The 22745-nt window shown below is 37.8% G+C and overlaps 1 protein-coding gene across 1 annotated transcript in view; it reads left to right on the top strand.

Moving 5' to 3' along the window:
- Window positions 1-7679: 7679 nt before the first annotated feature.
- Window positions 7680-22745, top strand: part of klf7a (Kruppel-like factor 7a) — a 36888-nt gene continuing 21822 nt past the window's right edge. The window contains exon 1 of the mRNA XM_043240720.1: window positions 7680-8047. Within this exon, the coding sequence (XP_043096655.1) occupies window positions 7859-8047 (189 nt within the window). The 5' untranslated portion in view covers window positions 7680-7858. The remainder of the gene's footprint in view (window positions 8048-22745) is intronic.

Raw genomic sequence — 22745 nt, 5'->3', positions numbered from 1 at the left:
ACACTTCAGTAAGCATTAACAACCAGAGGTGCAAGGCCAAGTCTAATTCTCAACCAAATTGTTTTTATTCACTAGGATTTTGCCGATTTCAACAGCTCACAGATCAACAGTACTGACTTAATGATTACTGCATTAATGAACATTCATAGACTGAGTATTTAATAAATTGTTATTAGTTAAATGTGTCATAATGTATGAATTTGTTGTCTGGGAATAACGAACCTTGGCGACTGACCAATCAGAATCGAGTATTCCGCAAAGCCGTCTAATAATATCTTATAATGAACAGAAAACTTACAATACAATGTTTTTGTCGGTTTAAATGGTTCACATTGTTCAAAGCTGTTTTTTCTATGTTCTTCAATAATGCAAAAATTGAATAGTATGGATTTTATATCAGCTAATTACATTCATTGTATTACATCTACACCAGCTAGTGTTACAACTTACCCCAAAGACCAGAACTTTGTATTTGACATTAACTCACATAATCTGTGATTATGCAGTGCACATCCAAGTATGTTCAAATTGCAGTAGATACATATGAGTACCATATATCAAAATTTAAGACATCTAGCACAAACAGTCTCTGAGTTACTGATGCTCAAACCAAAAGTGTTACAATCATACCACTATCTTTTCAAAAGTTATTAATACTCAGTGCTGATGTTTTATTTATTGGTAAATCAGTTACAATAAAAACTTACATTTTAGCTTTTGTGTCTTTAGGTACCACCCCATTGACAACCTCAGTGTTTTTTTAGAGTAACAGTAACTCATGTAAACATGGTATTTTGGTGAAAACTATGGTTGCAATGGTTAATTTGTAAAAGATTTTTACCTTTATGTGATTCATATGGTGAGATTTAGGTGTTTTGTATACAGTAATGGTTTGGCACTTAAAGAGGCATATGTCACTCTCCAGTTGATGAATGATTTGTGTAAAGACACCACCCTCCCCCTCTACACAAAAGACACACACCAGTCAGTGAATGTCATTACCTGACAGCTGCTATGCTGTGACCGTTGCCATGGTTTCCTGGTGAATGGCTCAAATCTGTGACCTCTGACTTCTCTTTTGTGCTCAGTCACCATGCAAACATCACAAATCTAACACAGTCCACACACACACACACACACACACACACACACATATGAACTGTTCACTGCTCATCTGAGGCACATCTGAATTAATCTCTGCATTATGTCAACATTACACAAAGCGGAGTTATAATTGCCTTCTTTCATTTCACATATCCAGCACAAAAAGAGCTACAGTGGGTTCTGATCAATGCAGATTCGTTTTTATGTAGATTCCCACTAAGCAGTCTTTTGATTTTGCTGAAGACTCTTTTAGATGCTTGTTAAAGCTATTTAGCGAAAACTGACAACACACAGATCTAAAGGGAGCTCGATCAATGAAAATTATGCTCTTTCAAATGGCTTTTGTCTTTATGCTGATGACTTATTTAAATATATTGACTTGCATACATTATCGCAGAACTCGTAAGGCAATTGATCGCAACAACTTGGTGTCTGTATGCATGTTTGTTTGTTCCCAAAGTGAAGTTTTACTGCTCTGGTTCAACACAGAGCCTGAAACGGAGGTAATTTGATTTAGGGAGAATTTAGTTATACTGAGTTCATTGTGACTTTGGTATCTTGGCATATCTGACCACAATTTGAGACAATGCTAAGACACCATGTGAGATTACTAGGGTATTTTTCTTAGGGCCAAAGAGAAGAGGGGCACTGAAATAAGATACAAGATATTCCCATCTCACAGGAAAAACTAGCAACTGGAAGGAAATCTAATTTGTGATTTTTACTACATGTGTAAAGCATGCAAATCTTCACAAGCTTCAGCAAAATCACTAATTACTTAAATTGCATTCAAGAAGTGACACCTTAAAGTCCCATATCTCTCCTGGGCCCATTACTAAAACCACACAGACTAACAAAAGGCAAGCGCGATTATCAATATTCTCCACAGAGGCTACATTTGCATCCCTGTAACCTTTCAGAGCAAGGCAGGGAGGTCAGAGGAAATTTCCTGTCTGTGTGCCATTCTCTCTCATTTAATTGGCTTGAGAGGCTCTGCCCTTTGTGGTCCTGTCTGCATTTTCTCTTGTCTGCTTTCTGCTGTTTATTCCTCTGGCTTGGCATGAGAAGCACCAGCGCAGCATTAACTGTGAGAGCGAGCTGAGAGGGCGTTTTGTAGCACTCTATTCTTTTCTCTTGAGCAACGGGAGGCTTAACATCCAGAGTCAACAATAATGATATTTCCATTACTTGTACTCCTTCAGGATGAGTAACTGATTAAAAATAATGAAGGAAATCTAGCCTTAAAGTCTTATGCAAAAATAAAGACCAAAGTTAGATTTATGCTCCGTGTCTATTTTGCATTCAATACACGGCAAAAGTATTCTTCTTAATCTGTATTTGCATCCTGGTTTCCGATACGTCCTCGAAACAAGCTGTATACCCTTGAGAAGGCCAGCAATATTTGCATTTGCTGTGTAAGTTCATCAAATGAATAAAATACAACAAACTCGACCAAGCCTCAAAATATTTTCATAATGAAAGCCAACAGAAAATGTCTTAAAAAAAAACAGAAAAATATTGTTTAATTAAAGCAAAAATCTAAATTATTACATTATTTTTTGAAGAATATAATAATAATAATAATAATGATACAAAATGTAATATTCTAAAACAGAATATTAACTACCTTTATATAATAACAACCTACACAAGCGAAACTAGCCATGTTAAAAGTTATCTTTCAATTTTTTTATTTTTTTTTAAGACTGTATAACATAAATATGCCATACACTCTAACAAAATGGTGCTAAATTGCATAACACTGTTACTTGTACCTAGTTACTCTCTAAAGCTGTAGAACTATAGCAATTTAACTGCTAGCACCTCATTATTAGCGAGTAACTAGATACATGTAATGGTGTTATTTATTAATAAAATGTAATCAGAAAAAATGGAACAAACAGAAGGACTATACTAGGTTTATCGAGTTCTTTATACAGTAACAGTGATATATAGCACTTTAACCAACCCAAAGAACCAACTAAGAACCTTTTTTGTGTGTGTGTGTGTAGTCACGTATTAGACAAATATCAACCTTTGCATTTATCACACAAGCCTCAGTAAGGGTGATGAACAAGTAATGACTTTAAGATACACTTATACCACAACAAAATGCTACAACTGGCAACACAATCAGATGAAAAATTACTTCAGCAATAACAATAATCCGTAAACACATAAACCAGTCATGCTGGGTCCTTAAAGCCATCATTCAACAACACTGTTAAATATGCATCTGTTATATAAATTACGGGGAACGCTTCTGATTTAACATGTGATTGTCGATTCAAAATGACTTAGAGTTTGTGGCTCAAAAAGTCCAGTGTGAAATGTAATTGCTTTTTTACCCTGTAAAAGCATGGGTATTGCCCTGCATTCTCAAGACAGCAAAGCATGCACTAAATAATGTGCTAGATAAAAAGTTTATTTTATGTTTAGTTGTGTTCAAAAGACATCCATCATTAGCAGCTAGTATATTTAATTTAATGCACATAATTTCTTTCTGATTCCTGTGTCTTGCACTGTGGCATTACATTAAAGATGAAAAACTCCAAATACGCAGTTTGCTGCCATTAGCCTTTTCATGGTGGTGTGGTGGATGGCATCTTTTCCATTATTAATGCGGTAATACCACTAACTGTCAGTAAATAGCTATGTCAGCAGTGAAACGAAATGCAGGAGAGTGGAGATTAATGTATTCGTCAGTGCCTCTGTGTGGTTATGGACACATTATGGCCTTTGCCATAAAATCGGGGCAATATGACTGTACTTATTGTAGAGATAAGTCAGATGACAGTTTTTCTGAAGCAATACGGTGACGGTAATTGGCCCTTCGGTTTAGATATCCTTTAAAGTCGGTGCAACTGCTTTAATATTAATGTAAAATCAACAGCGCTTTTTGGAAAAGAAAAGAGAAGACTTGCAGAGATGTGTGGAGCACAGAAGGGTAAAAGCAGAATTTGTGTGAGGGCAATGCGAGTTCACTTCTCATTACTTTGCCGTAAGACATAAATCAACTCAGATTACGATTTAAAAACTAAAATTTTAAATTTTTCTGAAGAAATAGGAGTACTGCTTGAATGTGTAACGGTCACAGACTTAATGCTAGGGTGTAATGGATGTCAAAAGCCACAAGTTTGTAGTTTTCTTTTTTCTTCTTCTTCTTTGGAATAGCACAGGCAACATGAATAGACAAATGCATTAAGAAAAAAAGTAGGGTCTATTTTAATTTGATGTTAAGTTTGACGCATTTTCACCCAAAAATGACAATTCTGTTAGATGATTCATGATATTTCGAACATTTATGGTTCTGTGAAACCATAGTTTTAGTTTTTGTAATAAGCCTTAAGCCATTAAGATTAAGTTTCTGCCAGCAAGGAGCTACATAATGTCTAAAATTTCTGTGTATGACACTTCTGCGTACAATTATGTAAAAATAAATAAACAAACAAAAACCTCCTCCACTAAAAATCTCTATAAACATTCAAAATTATAAAACTATTCAATAAATGTATTTCTTTTCACGTGTTTGTTTTTTAATGCTGTATTGTTGTATATAACTGATTCTTGATTGTTATTATATGGTTGTTGCAAAGAACATGGAATGACATGAACACACACACACACATACACACACACAAAAAGAGAACGTAAAACTTGTACATTTTTGTGCAAAATATCCATATGACATTACTGACTTGATATAGTTTATTGAATTCCCTAGTGATGCTCGCCATAACTATTGCCAATAAACATATAATACAGCTGCGTTATAGATTAAGTGGAATGGTAAACACATTTGGTGTTTGTTTGCGTGCAAAAGTTAGAGATAGAGAAAGAGAGAGAGAGAGAGGGGAACGTGTCAAATGGATAAATGTCAGTGGGCGCTTCATCGACAGCAGGCCCTCCCCTCCCTGTTGAAATGCCATGTGTAAATCGTAGTTCCAGGGCCGACAGCCAGCCTCCCAGAGCAGAATAATGAGATTACAGCACTCGCTGCCACTGTGGACGCACAGGGGTGGGCTGGGGAGGCACACATAAACCTGGCTTACACAAAGAGAGCAAATCAGCTACATTTCACACACGCTGAAGGAAAAAGTAGGCTTTGCGCTGAGGCAGATTACAATTACCTCACTTTCCAACTGTCTTTCACAGTCGGTCACTCTTCAAGTTACGTTATCTCTCCAGTCTCTCACTCCAGAATCACACTGTCTCCAAACCACTCATTTCCACATATTTGCATAACATGCAGTTAACATGCACAGTTGATTTAGCAGAAATGAGAGTTTGCTCAGATAAAGAGGGGGACAAATTTCTCACACTCTTTAAAAAAAAAAAACGGAGCTCCAGGTAGAAATTAAAAGGGTCAAAATGTCATCAAGCTCATTGTCTAAATCTAATTTATTCTAAAATGCATTAAAAATGCAATTTATACAGACAATGATGAAACCGTTTGTGTGAGTGTGTCTAGACGTATGTTTAGCTGGTGAAACTTTAAATATGATTCAAAAACCAAAGAAAAAGCAAAAAAGTTTTTGGGTTTTTTTTCCAAAAAAGAAAAAAATGTTAAACAAATAAAACTGTATATTTTTAAATCTAAATAGATTTGTTTCATATGAGAAAACAGAAAATGATAACACATAGCAGACCTCTGCAGACATTCATGACTCTGTGTCAAGATCTACATTTTTATGTTAACAAGATCAGGTTGCCAAATAAAAAGGGTACAACCTTAAGAAAAAATAATTAAATTCATGCTTTAAAAATACACACACACACACACACACACACACAAAAAAGACGGTAATATACTTGAAATGATTAGGTATATATTCTTTATATATATATATATATATATATATATATATAAATATATATATATATATTATAATTAAAAAAAGTATGAATCAACATGCATACAATTCATTTACAATGTTTCCACATTATGCAATTTTTTTCATTAAAAGCTTTATTCGTCATTAAGTCTCAAGCAGCAAGTGAAGCAGCAAGATGCTGATCTGAAAAACCTATCAGGAAACATCTTTTATTATCTCCAAAGAACCATTTGCAACTCGCATCCATATAGGTCAGTCAAAATTGACGCGTGAGAGGACGTTCTTAACTACTAAAACCTTAAGACCTCACTCTTGATGGAACAATCCCTCTGTCCCCCAGCCTTCTGTTTTAATAGCACAGAGGAAAATCCCAACGTCTCAGACCATCTTGAATGAAAACTGCTATAGAGGACAGAAACGCATTCGTTCTTTCCTTCCTCCATCTCCAGAGTGTTTTTTAAGGTCACTCTTAGATTCACCAGTGAATTCATGAATTCATTCATACCTCGTTCCTTCCATCTACAGAGCAGGTACCAGATGAAAGAAATAACACATGCTCACCAAGAGCCAAAGTATCATCTGGTGAAGAATATGAATAATTCAAATCAAATGAGCCATAACAACTAAAGCCTATTCCGCGATTTCCCCCCCTCTTTTCTTTCCAGCTGAAGCGAAAGAGCGAACAGATTTGGTCAAGATTTTCCTTTCAGAGCCTCTCACAGTTTATAGGTTCCACTTATCTAATTACATGCATGACACAAGGTCAGGGATGTTGTGAGATGGCTGAGGAGTACTTATAGTTCAAAGAGGTACTCGAGCTTATATGCCATCTGATTTCCATGTAAATAACACACGAGTTAAGCGGCACATAACAAATCAAAAGTCAGGGTTACACAGAGCAAGTAAACAGACAGCTAGATAATGATAGATAGATAGATAGATAGATAGATAGATAGATAGATAGATAGATAGATAGATAGATAGATAGATAGACAGATAGACAGACAGTCAGATAGATAGATAGATAGATAGATAGATAGATAGATAGATAGATAGATAGATAGATAGATAGATAGATAGATAGATAGATAGATAGATAGATAGATAGATAGATAGCAATTGCAAAAAAAGTATCTTGAAGAAACAAGTATCAAGGTTTTTACCTCAAGAAATGTTGATGGCATGAAAATTCATGTTGAGGACGTTTTTAACTTTTATCAAACAGATATGTGTACTTATGCGCTTCACATCGGCTAAATACATCAAATGAAATATGAATTTCATAAGCAAACCTCTTACAGTGTGACAGGGACAGCCGTTTTAACCTCGCTATCGCGAGCACGGTTTACCTTAGCAATTTCTTTGTTTTTTTACGTTTAATGCGTTACGTGTGTGTTCAAATGGGTATTTTTTTTAGCACTGTGGTGTGTTGAGCAGACCCAAACCACCACGTTGTAGCTCTCTGGAAGCTCTAGCTTCGAATGAGGCTCGAACGCTGATTCGCACGTTATATAGCGGTCTAAAAATAGCTCCGCTTTCAAAGGCATATATGTTGTGAGTGACAATTCGGAGAACCAATCGGAGATGCACTACAGTTTCTAACCCCTCCCACTACGCGAATTTAGCTGCGCCTTTCTGAATCACCACCAAAGTTTTCGTCCCTTTTTTCCTTATATGGTTACGCACGAAGTTGATTGACGGAAAAACACGCCCCCTCGATTCGCGGGCATCCGCAGACTCTACGCTGGCTCCACACACTGACTGACACAGTAACCTGTGCGCTACTGTGCTCCCGCTGCTCCCCTTCCAGAAACATTGTGAGGAAAGAAAACAAACCTGCATGGATGGATCCTTTACTTTTAAACACATTTTAGTATCCATAGTGAACTGAAACGTTTCGGATTTCGCGATTGATCTGAATGTTTCAGTCGCTCGCGCTGAAGCGAACGCGGATTCCTCGCGCAGAGAATCAAAGTCTCTCTAACGCACCGTTTAGCTGCACAAACATGGATGTTCTGGCCAATTACAGTATTTTTCAAGAACTTCAACTTGTTCATGACACTGGCTACTTCTCCGCGATGCCGTCTCTGGAGGAAAACTGGCAGCAGGTGAATTGCTTTTATTTCTGTTTTTGCAATTTATCCAACTTTTTTTTTTTCGCTTGTCAGTGCGCTCCTGCGTGTGCGCGCAACTTGTAAAGACGCGACAAACAACATTAATTGCAACTCTGCATACTATTGCATACGCATTTAAAAATACCATGTGGTTGAAATGTGTTGATGTTTTGATGCCATACCGCATACTTCTTGCGACCAAGTGCAATGTAGCTAAACATGCTGGGAAATTAAGATCTGAATAATACAAACAGAGGCTCTTTAAATAATAGATATACATCTGTCCTATCAGTGTTTTTTCAGTCCCATCGGCATTGCACAGACTCTCGACTCTACTGCATTATATATAAATGCACGCGCGTGATTGACTCATGATGTGTCTGGCAGTTAAACGTGCATGACAGAAGTATACAGCGCCAACATCTATGCAACTGTGAAGAATCATATGCATAATCAACTCATTTTCATGTAAATGCCACTTTTCTTATTCACGAGTACGGAGCCATGCGGCGCGTGGACAAAGCACACTGACATCCACATGGACGCTGGTTTATGCACCGGCGTGCATTGGTAACGATTTGAGATTTATGAAATCCATTTAGAGAACAGAATTGGTTTGCACCGTGCACATGTGAGTAATGACTGTGGTGCGTCGCGGGCGCACGGATGGAGGCATGCTTTGCGCAGAGTTGAGCTCTCCGCAGTGCTGAAGGGGCAACGCGTGGTCCATCCATTGATGCCGGTGCATTCCCTCCTCAACGTGCATTGATTTTTAGATTGCTCGGCCATTTTTTATTAACCTATGGGTTGTGATTGCACTGCCATGCTTTTTTTCTCAACATGAGAACTGAAAGCATGCGCATGCAATAGGGCTTCTTTGGCATTATGTTTTTTTTTTTTTGGTTGGATTATTTGGTCATCGTGTCTCTAACCTTGAGTTTTGATAGATGGCCATGCAGTATTGGTAATTTTAAGAATGGATATATGCAAGAGTGTCTTAAAATGTCATGCGCTAATGCACATGCATGATAATAATTCAAATGAGTACTTTTAAAAATCCACTTATCAGGACCGTTAAGCGAAATGCAAAGAACCTAAACGTTATTAAAACTGTTGAATTGCATTTACAGCAACCAAAATGCGGACTTAAAAATAAGTTAAATATCCAATCTAGAAGAAAGTTCAACGATGTGTCTGCGGTGTGTATTGGTATAGTAGAAAGTGTGTGTTGGAGCTTGAAAGCCGGTGATTGGCTTTGCTATTGACTTGACAATGGTTTGTATGAATAAGAAATGCTCAAACACTGACATTTGACCTCAATAGAGCTCCCGTGCCCTTGGTGCTCTATAGTGCTAAGTGATCCTAAAGGCCAGACTTCTTCCTCTAGAGCAGTGAATATTGCTCACAAACCGTGTAATCTCGAGTAAGTGGAAAGAAATAGGCCAGAACAGTGGAGACCTTCTTCCAAGCTTTGATAGGCCTACAAGACTACTTATTCTCTAGACGTTGCAGCTTTTCACCTCAGGTTAAGCTTCTGGTTGTTTTTAGAACTGACTGAATGCGGATGGCGATGATGTGTGAGACTCGGTAAAAACATCCTGACTTTAGCTAAGTGAAATGTCAGTCATCATATTGACACGTTGCACTTGAAGACCCCAGGAGCCATTCCAGGTCATAAATATGATATTGCTAGAAAAATCCAATTCATTTTTAATTTTTTTTAATGTGCAGCTCAAGTATCCAGCTATGTCAAGCGAGAAGCTATTGAAAAGTGTTGAAGAGGGATTGTGTAGTTGCAAGATTCAATATAGAACAAAAGTTTCTTGCCCGAAGCCACTCCATCAACCATCACATGCCCTATAGCCATGACAGAGGATATCCAAAAAAATCTCACCTTGAAGAGGCTTTCAGTGTGACTCACCTACTCCTGTGGAGAAGGGTAACTGCAATATTGGAACAGAGAATAGAATGGCGTCTGTTCCCATCGAAACCGAATGACCACTCTGGAACTCATGGGATACAGTGGCACATCAGACTATTCTGGAGTGCTTTTGTCTCGTAACATCTATTTTGGGACTTAAGGGAACTTGAAATGTCTTTTGTTCTCATTGCTTTCATTTCAACTGTCTGATATTTTTAGACTTGGTACTGAAATCTTGCTTGCAGCTGCAATAACATGTTGTGGTGCATGCGGGACAAGGAAAAGAATGCCTTTATGAGATGTTTCCCACTGTTTAACCAAAATAATAAGTATTAGAGATGGATGATATGACCAGAATCTTGGGAAACAATAACATACCAAATAACATACAAATTCAAAAGTGCGTTATTGCTCTTATACAGCAGTTCAGTAAAGGAGAATGTAATAATGAGCTCCATTTTAGACACAATATTGACAGTGTTTCGTTTTTGTCAGACAAAAATAGAACAAAGCCGCTGCAGAACAGTTGCAACACACAGTAGTGTTTTTGAACAAATTAGTTGGGTGAATGATTCATTGACTCAACCAAACCTCTTTTTAAACAAATCATTTGAATGAATGACTCAATGACTCACTCATACCGTCACTTGTCACCTTCTACTAGTGAATCAATGTAACTGTAACTATTAAAACAAATTAGTATTTATTTAAATTGTTAATTTGTGAGTGGAAACTTTTTTGGAAAATCCAGTAAATTAAATACCTTATTTAACAAAACTCAAAACTAAAAGATAAGTAGTGCTCTCGAATAATTAATCCTGATTAATTGTATCCTAAAAAAACATTTTTGTTTACATAATGTTTGTGTATAAATACACACACACATGCATGCATATATTAAATATATTTCTATGACATAATTTATATGAATATAAATATATACATGCAAATACATGTAAATACATACATTATGCAAAAAGACTTTTATTTTTGATGCAGTTAATCGTGATTAATTATTTGACAGCTCTAAAAATAAGATCGTTCATAAAATGATAATTCTAACATCAGTGCAAAAACTCAAACAGTACACTCAACGCTGTGAGTTTTAATTGCTCTGTTATGTCCCGTTTTTCACATAATGTTAAATAGTCCTGCCCACTATTAGCACACCACTGCACATTACCCAGCTCTGATAAGTAGCATTGCTTTATGAGATTAAGGAAAAATGTTAATGAACGTAGATATCAAAAATAGTACTTTTCCCACAGCATGAGGTTTCAGTCATTTAATGGCTCTAGTTAATGGTGCTTCCCAGCTGTTCTTACACGATTTGTCATATGGCAAGCAATGAACTACTAATAAGCATTAGAAGTCTGACTGACAAGCGCAAAAGGAAAATTACACTTTTAGTTCTTTGAAAAGCTCTTTACTACATTTAATTTATGTGTTAATACTATAATCACAGAAAGGATGTTTGACCCCTTCGTTTTAAGAGGCTCTTGTATTTCCATGTCGGATTGTAATCAGGATGTGGTTAAGAAAATGTTTTTGTAGTTTTGGATTTTTGCGCGCTCTGATCCAACACAGACGCTTTTCTCTTGCAGCCTCAGGCCAGGGCAAACTCTGTAACTGATACTGTAATGACTCTCCAAAGAGCCTAATGCACTGTGCTACGGCAGCACATTGTGTGTTTCACAGTGTCAACTACTTACAGGAACGCTTCTCTAAAGTCATTACGTTGCTTTCTTGACTAAATGCCCCAAGGAAAAGTTGGGAGAAAGTCTAAGAATAAACCAACCCAGTTTAACCCATACGTCCCAAAATGATTTTTCAAAGTTGTAAATAACGAGTGTTATAGTATATTTTACAATAAACGATGTAGGCGTATTCAATATAGGCTATGTTCAATATTCTATTTCAGATTTTTTGTTAATCGACGCTTCTTTGTGTTTTTTTTTTTTTTTTTTTACTAATAATTTCCTAATGAAAATTGATTGTTTCCTCAGCTTAGCCAAACTTTAATGTAACCACCCCCCTCCAAAAAACAAGTAACAGTCTCTTCATCACTCTGCCAAGAAAAATGACTAGAAACAATCGCTTTTTTGAATGAAAAGGGTGAGTAAATGATTCAGTGACTCATACATAAAGTCTTATTTTAATTTTTAATTGTGGTAGCTTTTTCAAGTTATTTCATGTACAAATTTTTGATGTTTAATTCAGCGTTTGCTGTTTCCTTGTTAAATTTGCTAGTAAGTTCTGAGTGGAAAATGTTTCTGCACCTGCTTTTTTTTTAACTGTTGGCAAACCTCAATGCAAAACGACCAAAAAAAACATGCCATGTTTCTCTGAAATTGATCCTATATCACAGCCTCATGTCCCAAACTGCAGACCAGCTCCTGTAGTTGCATGCTTATGAGGATTGACAGGAGGCATTGAGCAAAAGTGCCAAGCATGCATATTCTGTGCTGCAGTCTCTGCCACTCTGAAACCCTGGCTGCCGAGAATCCGGAAAGAAAAGGAGACCGAAAAGATGAAACCATATTTCCATATGCTTTCCCATTCATTGGTTGCATTGAAACTGAGTTTTGCATGCCACAAAACCATTTTCGACCCAAGTTTGGGCCAGTCCAGGCATTGGCCCCAAGCTCTCACATATCCACCTCCTCATTTAGGCCCATGGATCTGAGCGGATTCCCATTACCGTAGGCGATGACTGCTGAAATGTGTGTTATGTAATTCTCTCAGCGCCACAGCTGCCTTCTTACAGTGTGCAAGTCGGCCCGCCGGAGAGAACCAAACCCAGCCACATCACCGTGAAATCTTAAAGAGGTTTCCGGATCACACGGCTCCGTAGGCCACGTCTTCATGCTGGGAGTCAGACCATATGGATCATTTAGTAAAATACACAGAGCTCTTCCTCTTAAGAATAATTTATGGACTAGTTGTTTAGTGCATGTGGCTTCCTTGGAGAAGAAAACGAGGCTGTCCTCGGGCTGCCTTGTTTTCAATCCTAAAATGTTACGCAAAAGAGCATCCACAAGCGCCTAATGTTGTTGAGACACTATTAGCCAGCTCTTATTCCGAACCAATATGAATCCGTAATTGGGTCCATTCGCACCCTTTAGAGATTCCATTCACACTTTTCGCTTGATTGCACGGCCCTGAGATTGAGTCCTCTACATTATCAGATGTGCTGGCTCATATTAACTACATCACAGTCCTCATTTATCATCGAAACCAGCGACAGATTTTTGGATAACACGCCGTGTAATGGAGCTGAAATGATCTGGTTGCTTGAGATAACATCAGTGCACTGATCCCATTGCTACTGACAAGCATCAGTAATTGAAAATGACAAAGCGATAGCGCTCTCCATCGCATGAGTCAATTCTGGGAGTTATTGCAATATAGTTGTCATGCAGAGCGCATGGCTACTGCTTTAAGACAGTCGAGTCGAGCGAGAAATGGGCCCGACGTGGGAACCTTATAAGAGGTGAAGCGTCTTTAAATATGCAGAGATATCATTAGTGCCTCGGCCGAGATGTCTCGCTGTACCTTCTGACAGGTTCTCTTCTGCGGGTGGATTTCAGGTATAAAAAACAGAGCCTGTTTCATCAGTAGTCCTGACTCCCGCGAAGCAGACATATGGCGCTTTCTCAAGATTACTTAAGAATGTGGTTGCATTCCGCTCTTGCATGAGCTCTTGCTCACCGTTGTCTGATAATTCAGTGATTGTGCAGCACCCGTCTTACCCGGTCATAATACTCGGTAGGCAGTTTTGCAAGCTTGTGACATAAATTTTGTTTTTAACCCTAGAATGTTTTAATGTCTTTTAACGGCTCCGCCATCACCGGTGACATTTTTGCCAGAGCATCCAACACTCTTCACCCGTCCTTTGCATCAAAAACTCGCATGCACTTGCATTATGTTGTCGCATATGACTCTTATCTTAACAATAACAACAGTCTTCCCACTGCCAAGCTCAAGTGCAACTGTCAGGGTCACCCTGTAACAATACTCAAGCTGACCCCTAGCAATCCAATTAGACTCCTGCACTACAGCAGTGAGTAGGCAACCCACTCTAGGCGCTGAGATCATTAATCTGACTGGGGCCAGATGATTGCCCATGATGGCTGCCACATTGAAGGGTGATGAAAAGGTTAGCGTCTGATGAAAGAGGAGACGGGAGATGGTGCACTCATTTGTCGAAGGCCTCTGGAGTAAGTGTCAGCACCCAGAGCTGTGGAGCGGGGGAAAAGGAGTGAAGTGGAGCATCTTTATGTATGAGTCCCGAATCTAGCGCAGACGGGAGACACAGCGCTGGCACTCAAGGCTTTGATTAACAGGCCGAGTAGAACTGAGTGCTTTTTTCACTTTTGCGCGCAGCTTGACAGCGATTTTTCCCTCATTTAAGATAGAATGTAAAACTTTTACAAGGCGGCGCAGGGCAGGGAATGATTGGACCGGCAATAACGTGCATAAGAAATGCAAATAGTCTCACCTTCATGTGGAAAGTTTCAGGAAGATTAGTCTTTTCAAGTCAACGTGGAATCCAAATTGACCCTAGTTACTTTTAATACACACTACCGTTCAAAAGTTTGGGGTCAGAATACTTCAGAAAGGATTAGTTCAATTGATCAAAAGTGACAATTTTTAAATAATTGCTGTTTCTTTAGAACTTTCGATTCATCAAAAATCCTAAAGGATGCACCGCTGTTTCCACAAAAGTATTAATAATTAAAAGTGTTTCTTGAGCAGCAAATCAGCATATTAAAATGATTTCTGAAAAATCATGTTAAACTGAAGACTGGAGAAATGATTCTCAAAATTCAGCTTTATCATTACAATATTACAGTTTTTACTGTATTTTTTAATCAAATGAATAAAGCCTTGGCAAGATGTTCTAAAGTGTTTATTTGGGGTCTATATTTGACACATAGTGACTTAACTATATTTGACTTAGTGAAACCTTCAATTATGAAAAAAAGGATCTTATTGTGATGACTCCTCTTGCTCTGTCCGACCTGGAACGGTCCCTCATTTTTAATCACATTGTTTGCCACTGACAGCAGATTTACTAAAGAAACTCGTTGCTAAGGAACAGTGTTTTGTTACAGCTATCGAACTTGTTTGTTTTGGCGTCGTTCTCCTCATCGGTCACTGTATGCATGGAATCTCGCAGCCAGCGTCTCCCGCGATACCTCCGGAGAAAGTCTTCCAACAGACCTTGAGAGATACAATGAAGGACAATGTTCTCTCTGTAAACATCCCATCGCTTTTCTTCTCTTTTTTCATTTGAAGCCATCAATCACCGCCGGCAACGATTCAGCCTCAAAATGGGTCATGAAACTTAAAGCGACAAGAGGCGTTGTTTATCAAGGTTTATGCAAGCTTCAATCAATCACTCCATCTATTGCTGCACAGAGAGACCAATTGGACACTGTTTTGCAAAGGAGAGAAAGTCATCTTTTTTTGTGTTTGATTTTGAGTCAAGTATGCACGAAAGCACGCATTGCTTAACTGCTACAATAATGAGACCACTGCATATTATAACATGTAACGTTTTTCAAGCGCATACAAAAGACCATCATGCCGTATGCATGCGCCATGCAAGTGTGCATTTTTGCATGCATTTGAGTGTCAGATGAGGGATTTCTCCACAAAACATTGCTGAGCTCAGCACCTCTACTGCCTCGGTGTCTGTGGCGCGTGTGTGTGCGCATGCAACTTACTCAGCCGTGGCATATATGCAAAGCCAGCTGTATTTCCATATGCTCCAAGTTACCGTTGTCTGAGTTCCACATGACCTGGCCTGGCTCCAGTACTGGCCTGCATTGTAACACCTGGATACAGCAATACCCAGTCTCACCACCACCCCATCCCTTATGCTGAAGCATGCAAACAAGCTCTTTCTTTCTGACTGCTTTGCAGTTGCTGCTCACTGGAGGAAGTGAAAGGAAGGCTGGCAAAGCACTGTCCAAATTTGGACGAATATCAGTCAAGCTGAATTGGTTCATGTCAAGGTTGCACAACATTGGCAGCTTGTTTTGTATCTTAATAATATACCCACAAAAAAAAAAAGAAACTTGAAAAAGATTGAATGAGGCACTGGTTATTAATATTTAAAGCTAAGCAAATCATTGATGTTAGTAAGCATGTTTGTTGTCTGCTAGTGAAAATTGTCAGTTTGATCATGTAGAAAAGGGCTTTTTTAGGCTGTATTTGTGGATTTAGTTTGTTTTATTTTTTATTTTACAATTACAAACAAAGTCTTTTAATAGAATGTAACGATTCTGATTATCTCAAGTCAACAGAAAGAAGAACGACACATAATATTATATAAAATTCATTTGCAAATTACGGGAAATCCGAAAAACGTAGACGTTAACCAGCTGAGACAAGAATCCAATTATTGGTATTGGAACAAACACAGAAATAAAAGTAAAATAAATTACAGCGTGGTTTTTCCGAAATGGCTAGAGCTTCGGACTAAAGAGACTTGCATATGTTTTGATAGGCAGGTGAGCAAATATATATTATTTATTTATTTTAAGTAATAGTGATGTACAGATGATTAGGTGGTTAAATAAGTATAATTTAGTTTTTGCTTCCGTGAGCATGATTTGTGAAAGCGACATTCCCCAACGTCATCGAATTTCGCCTTTGTTATTGTTTTGAAAATGGGACCTCTAGCGGCGAAAACTTACACGTAGTTCCTTTAAACTGCTTTGGATCCATATTAATGCACTTTTCAACCAATAAGAACTAAAATGAAAGTCAATGCATCAATATACAGTATATTCATAAATCACATTTCCAAAATTAAAGTTAAAAATCAGTTACATCTATCAAATATGTGCATATAATCTTTATATTTTCATTCTTCTTAACAGAAGCGGTTCTCCCAATTATTCTTTAGAAGAGCCTGTACAGACTCACCAGTTCTTGTGGCATAAGGAGGTTTGTCTTTGTTTTAGCATGGGAGAGCTATTTGGGTCGGAAGTTATTTTGGGATGCATTGCTAGAAATACCTGTGGGAGTGAGTAATAGTTGAAATGAGACCATCTTTAAGTTAGTTTGCGTGTACTCATTTACATATGTTTAGCAGTGTTCATTTGAAATGAAAAACAAAAACGTTGTTATTGTTATTCTTTCATTTATTTTTGTGTGTGAACATACAGATGCCTTTTAAAAGCATTAACAATTCCAAACATACAGTATCTATTTCTCCAGCTCTTTAAATGGCTTCATGCTCTGGGCCTTTTGGTATTTAATCATCTACTTCTAATTAATCCAATTATGAGTCATTTGAATCACAGCACATGTGGAGCCGCAAACTTAAGCAGGTGTGAAAAGATCATCCTCCCCATCACAAATCCCAAGGTTTCGCTTTCGCTCTTGGCTCGGACTCTCGTATTCATTCCTCGGAGGTTGAAACATTACCCACGTGCCTCGAGAACAATAGGCTAACGTTGCCATGCGAAAAGCGTGACTCACCGTCCTCCATTAGCAGGCATGTTAATCGCATACCGTAACAGCGAAGGGTCAGCATGAGTAAACGGGTCCGAGAGTGGGAGTCTTGAGAAGTCTGGACTCCATCTTGCATCTTCGGTCCACTCTAAAGACAATTCAAAAGTTGGCTGTAAATTATTTGCGATAACTCAAAATGGCCACAGTAAGTAGGCTATAGCAGCTCTGCCTTAATGGACTGAACTCAATGAACTCGCCGCGGAAGGGAAGGCGGGGGCTGTCGCGCTTCCCTGAGATGGAGGGAATATGAAAACGGCAGCTCTGCGCTTCCTTGAGGTGCGTCTGCTTGCAGATGGCTCAGCGGATTTGTTCATTTTCATACCGTTGCGTGTGTTTTTCGATGGTCAGAGTGAACCTACAGCAACACTTCCATCATATAAGTATGTGATAGATCGAAAAACTGAGGAGAAAGGAATTTGTTTGCATTTGTGGCTAGGTGTGTGTGTGTGAAGATGCTCTCAATGAATCATTGCTGTCAAGGATATCTGTAGATATAGAAAAAGATAGATAGATTCTGTTAAGCAACTGTAAAAATCTTAAATTGCCCAAAATGTGGCCAGTTTCACTAGGAATTATACATCAGGATCACAATGGATGTGTCCCCAAAACACCTTTTGAAGTTCAGGGGCCATAAAAATGTTACAGTGCATTTAATTTGTGGAGGATTTAATGGAGGACTTTCCGCAATTTGGAAGTCTTTTAAGGTTAATGTAAAAGCTTTTTGCTAGAGTCACCTTAAACATTTTTTTTTAAATATTAGTGTTTTCTATTTTAATATATTTTAACATGTCATTTATTCCTGGGATGCAAAACTGAATTTTGAGCACCACTACGCCAGTTTATGATTTTATTTTTAATATATATTTTTTAAAGAAATATTATTTATATATATATATATAATATAATATAATATAATATATAATATATAATATATATAAATATATATATATATATATATATATATATATATATATATATATATATATATATATATATATATATATATATATATATATATATATATTGTTTTGTCAAGTGTCACTTTTAACTGCAAATTTTATTTATTTATTCATTTATTTTTGTCATACATTAGTCTTATCTTGGAATTGAAGTCTTTCAAATGTATCATGTCTCAAACTTTAATACTAATACCGTGGAGATTCCACATTGAGAGTACCTTATTAGAAAAAGGCATTATGTTCACCTACATAGATAAAAATGCTGTTGATTTGAATGTAAAATCAGCTTTTATTTAAGCTGAGACTTCTCTGTTCACCTCCTCCGATATCATAACCCACACAGACAGAGCAGCTTTCAGTTTTAGAAATAACGATCGTTTCTTGCTACTAGAGTTACTGAGATATTTAAGACTCACATGCAAGCAAACCACCAAAGAATTTTGCGCAATCACCACAGTACAAGCCAAAAATCCCATTGCCTTTTGGTCAGAAACTGGCCAAAACTAAAAGCCGCATCGGATGCATCAGAGCAGCGCTGGGAATCTCCCCACACCAGGCCTGTTGCACTGTGTCGAATGTGCGCTGCATAACAACACAATGGCTCGCTGTAGAGGGATGTTCACTGCCAGCTTACCCAACCCGAGCCCTTTGATCCTGCCCTTTGTAATGCAAATCAAAAGGAGGAGAGAGTAGGACACCAGGGAGAATCTTCATGATGGTACCATGGTTCGTGCTGATAGAGGGGGTGCAGTTGTCAATTTCTCACTCGAAATTTGGGCTACACAGTTAATCTGGATGCGTCCTGACTCGTGCAGGTAAGATATGAAGCCGGTTTCTCAGAATTTGCACCGTCTTTTACAGTAATGGGCGTTTAGTCTTTATGGGACAGCGGAAGAAAGGATAGGATCAGATAATGAGTAGTGGTTGACTAGTATGGGTTTTTAATGGCTGATGCTAATGTTTAATGAGCAGGGTGGTCGGAAGCCATACAGTGCTGAAAAAACAACTTAATGATGACAAATGAGACAAAATCATCAAATCAAATACTACTTTTTAAATAAATTTTACTGTACATTGGGGGTAAAATTATGTTGGATTTTATTTGCTATTTTATTTTAAATTACAAAGAGCAATTTACACATTGATTTAATATAACATTTTCATTACAACTATGAAATATATTTTTACAGTGTTAAAATCATGAAAAAAAGTCATTTTGTTAAATCATATATTTAACAAAATCTATATATATATATATATATATATATATATATATATATATATATATATATATATATATATATATATTAGTTTTTTGTATTATTGTTTAATATTAAGGTCAATATCTGGAGTTAATTTAGGCTGTATAGGCTGTATTTTCTCATCAATTTATTAAATTAAAAATTTTATTTCTTGGTAGCAAAATAGTTGTAACACCTTCTCTGTAGAAGCATAACACCACCATCAATAGAACCTTTAATGAATCTAAATCATTATTCACGATTCTATCCCTAATAATCGCCGCCATGCAACATGTCAGAGCACCGTGCTATCTGCCGTCTCCGATTTAGGAAAATTGGGTTGGAATGTGTTGTTTACATTGTTAAAGCTGACTTGTGATCATAGATCCGCACATCAAGTTTTCATAAAAACATTTCCCGTCAGCTCATTAAGCAATGCCGCCTAGTTTTTTTTTCACCCATTATCCTTATTTTGCTCCATGCTTTAATGCTTCTGTCTTTGTGGCTCTCATTATGAGGATTAGGCCCGCTGCCTCGTGCCACAACAGGTCGTCCCATCCTCAGGGCAGACAGCCGCCCCTTGTATGGTAACAAGCTGTTAACCCTCAGTTAAAACGAGCAACACCCCCTTCTCTCCCCTGCTATCAATGGATTCACGCTGAGACTTAATGCTCTATGAGTGCTTTAATGAAAATTGGTGGATCTTGATAAGATTAGTTTGCATTGGCAGACTGCGGCCCGTAAGGCAAGCCGTAAACACATAAACAACCAAATCCTGTTAAAGCTAGATAGTGGATCCCGTACGGCGCTTTGGCATTGTCGCTGGGATTATCTCTGGCACCCCGTCCTTTATTTTCCTTCAAGAAGCATCGCTGCATGGTTCAAGCATTCGAATCAATGGAAAAAATATATTGGATTGACTTTTTCGAGGCACCACCGCTAATGTTTCTTCTTTTGTAAATCCCGATTTAGCCCTCGCACAATTTTTTGTGGATTAATACGACATGCTGATAGCGAAGCGCCTACTCCCTTTTAGCTTCCACTCGAATCATTGCGAGGGAAAATGTCAACACTAATTCATATTCAAATGAACTTCCTCTGACAATTAGAGTGACAAAGGCCCTGACGCATGCGACGAACACTGGCGAGGTGCGAGGTTGCGGAGCGCACAAAGCGCCATCGCACGCCTGACATGGTTTTGCTGATCGAGCGTCTGACCGGGGCTCTGTACCCATGCTGTGACCTCTAACCCGGGGTTTTTAACCCACTATATTGGCACTGTGACTGTATTGTGCTGAACTGCCTGAAACACTGCAAAGACGTGGTAGCAGAAGTCAGCTGAGCTTGCAGTCGGTTATCAACAGCTCACTGCACCTAAATGACTATCAGCTGGTTCTTAGTAGTGAATCAGAAACGTACATGGTGACCAGAGCAGTCTGATTCAAGAACGAGTCATTCTTATGAGCCCCTTTTTTTGTGTGTGTGAATCAGTGTGACTAGTTTAGTCGTCGTCTTCTGATTTATTTCTTTATTTATTAGCAAATCAAAAACGTGATATCGATTCTTCTGAACTGGTTATTCCTAGTGAATCAGAAACGTACAGCACAAGTGTAGTCTGATTCTTGGATAAACCGAATTGATCAGGTCTGTGTTTCCCAAAAGCACTGTAAGCCTAGGTTGATCGTAGCTCCATTGGTTTACGATGTACTTAAGCTTACAATGCTTTTGGGAAATGCAGCCCAGAACAGTTCATGAATCAATATCAGGTTCTCATTAAGTTCATTATTTTGAAATAAATCTTTGTATTATTACTAACTAACTCTCTTTATATATATCTATATATATATAATTTTTGTTTATATTATTTTCACAATATCATCATATGTTAATATATAAATGTATAATATAAATTATGTCAATGTAAATATAGACATAAACTCATGTAAATATATCAAAATATATACTGTATGTGTGTGTGTAAATTTTATACATATATACATATATAAATATATATACATATACATATACATATATATATATATATATATATATATATATATATATATATATATATATATATATATATATTTCTGCATTTATATTTATTCATTTGTGGAAGTAAAACTAAATGTCACTGGAGAACCTGCTTTAGCTTGCAATAGTCACATTATTGGCAAGAAAAAACAGTCATTGCACATTCTTAGCAAGCACTTTCTTCCTCCAACAGTAAAACTAGCTTCAAATGGTCTAGTGCTGATTGATCCACACACATCAGAGAGCTGGTTTATTGCTAATTACATTGCCTTTCTCCCATAAGTGTGAGCATAAGATTAGCGCTACAGCTCAGGAGGGACAGGAACACTTGGAGTGCTTCATTTGCCTCCAGCTTGTAAAAATATGCCAGGGCCTCTGTGCGAGAGTGTGATTTCTTAATTGGCGTTATGTCATATCTGCTATATTGTCGGCGCCTGGTTTATCAGACCTGAAATGCATGCTACTCTGTACCTTTAGCACCTTTAAACGAGCTGCAGCAAGCATCTTCGCTAAAACTTGGGCTGAAGATATTCTGTTTGCAGAGGTTCCTTGATAAGCACAGGCATAATTAAGTCATTATCCTCTTCTGCCATTATATGCGACTGCGCCGGATGCCGTGTTTGGAGTCGGACAGGTCCATATATCAACAAGGAGATGACAAACGTCCTCTGAGGAAACATTTACATCTTTAGTGGAGGCCATTGTTTTGTCCCTCACTGCACACGCTCCTATTAATGCTTATGTCAACAGGGCTCTTCAGGATCCATTTCACGAGTGCCAGCTTTGCCTTTATGGTTACTTAAAGGTGTCAGGAGGCATTAGCCTACATTCAGCAGAACAGCCACGCTCCGATAATGTGAGCATTCGTACACTTAGATCAATGTCATTCCTTTGAAAAAGTCAGCAGGGATGCTTAAAAACTACTCTGGAGTCTGGGGAATAATTTAAGACGTGTTGTGTAGTTAATTTTAGGTTTACAGTCAAGCAAGACCAAAAACATATGTGCA

Source organism: Puntigrus tetrazona, chromosome 1, assembly GCF_018831695.1.
Source record: "Puntigrus tetrazona isolate hp1 chromosome 1, ASM1883169v1, whole genome shotgun sequence".
Taxonomy (NCBI): domain Eukaryota; kingdom Metazoa; phylum Chordata; class Actinopteri; order Cypriniformes; family Cyprinidae; genus Puntigrus; species Puntigrus tetrazona.
The sequence above is the reverse complement of the archived record's forward strand: the minus strand, read 5'-3'. Positions and strand labels throughout refer to the sequence as shown.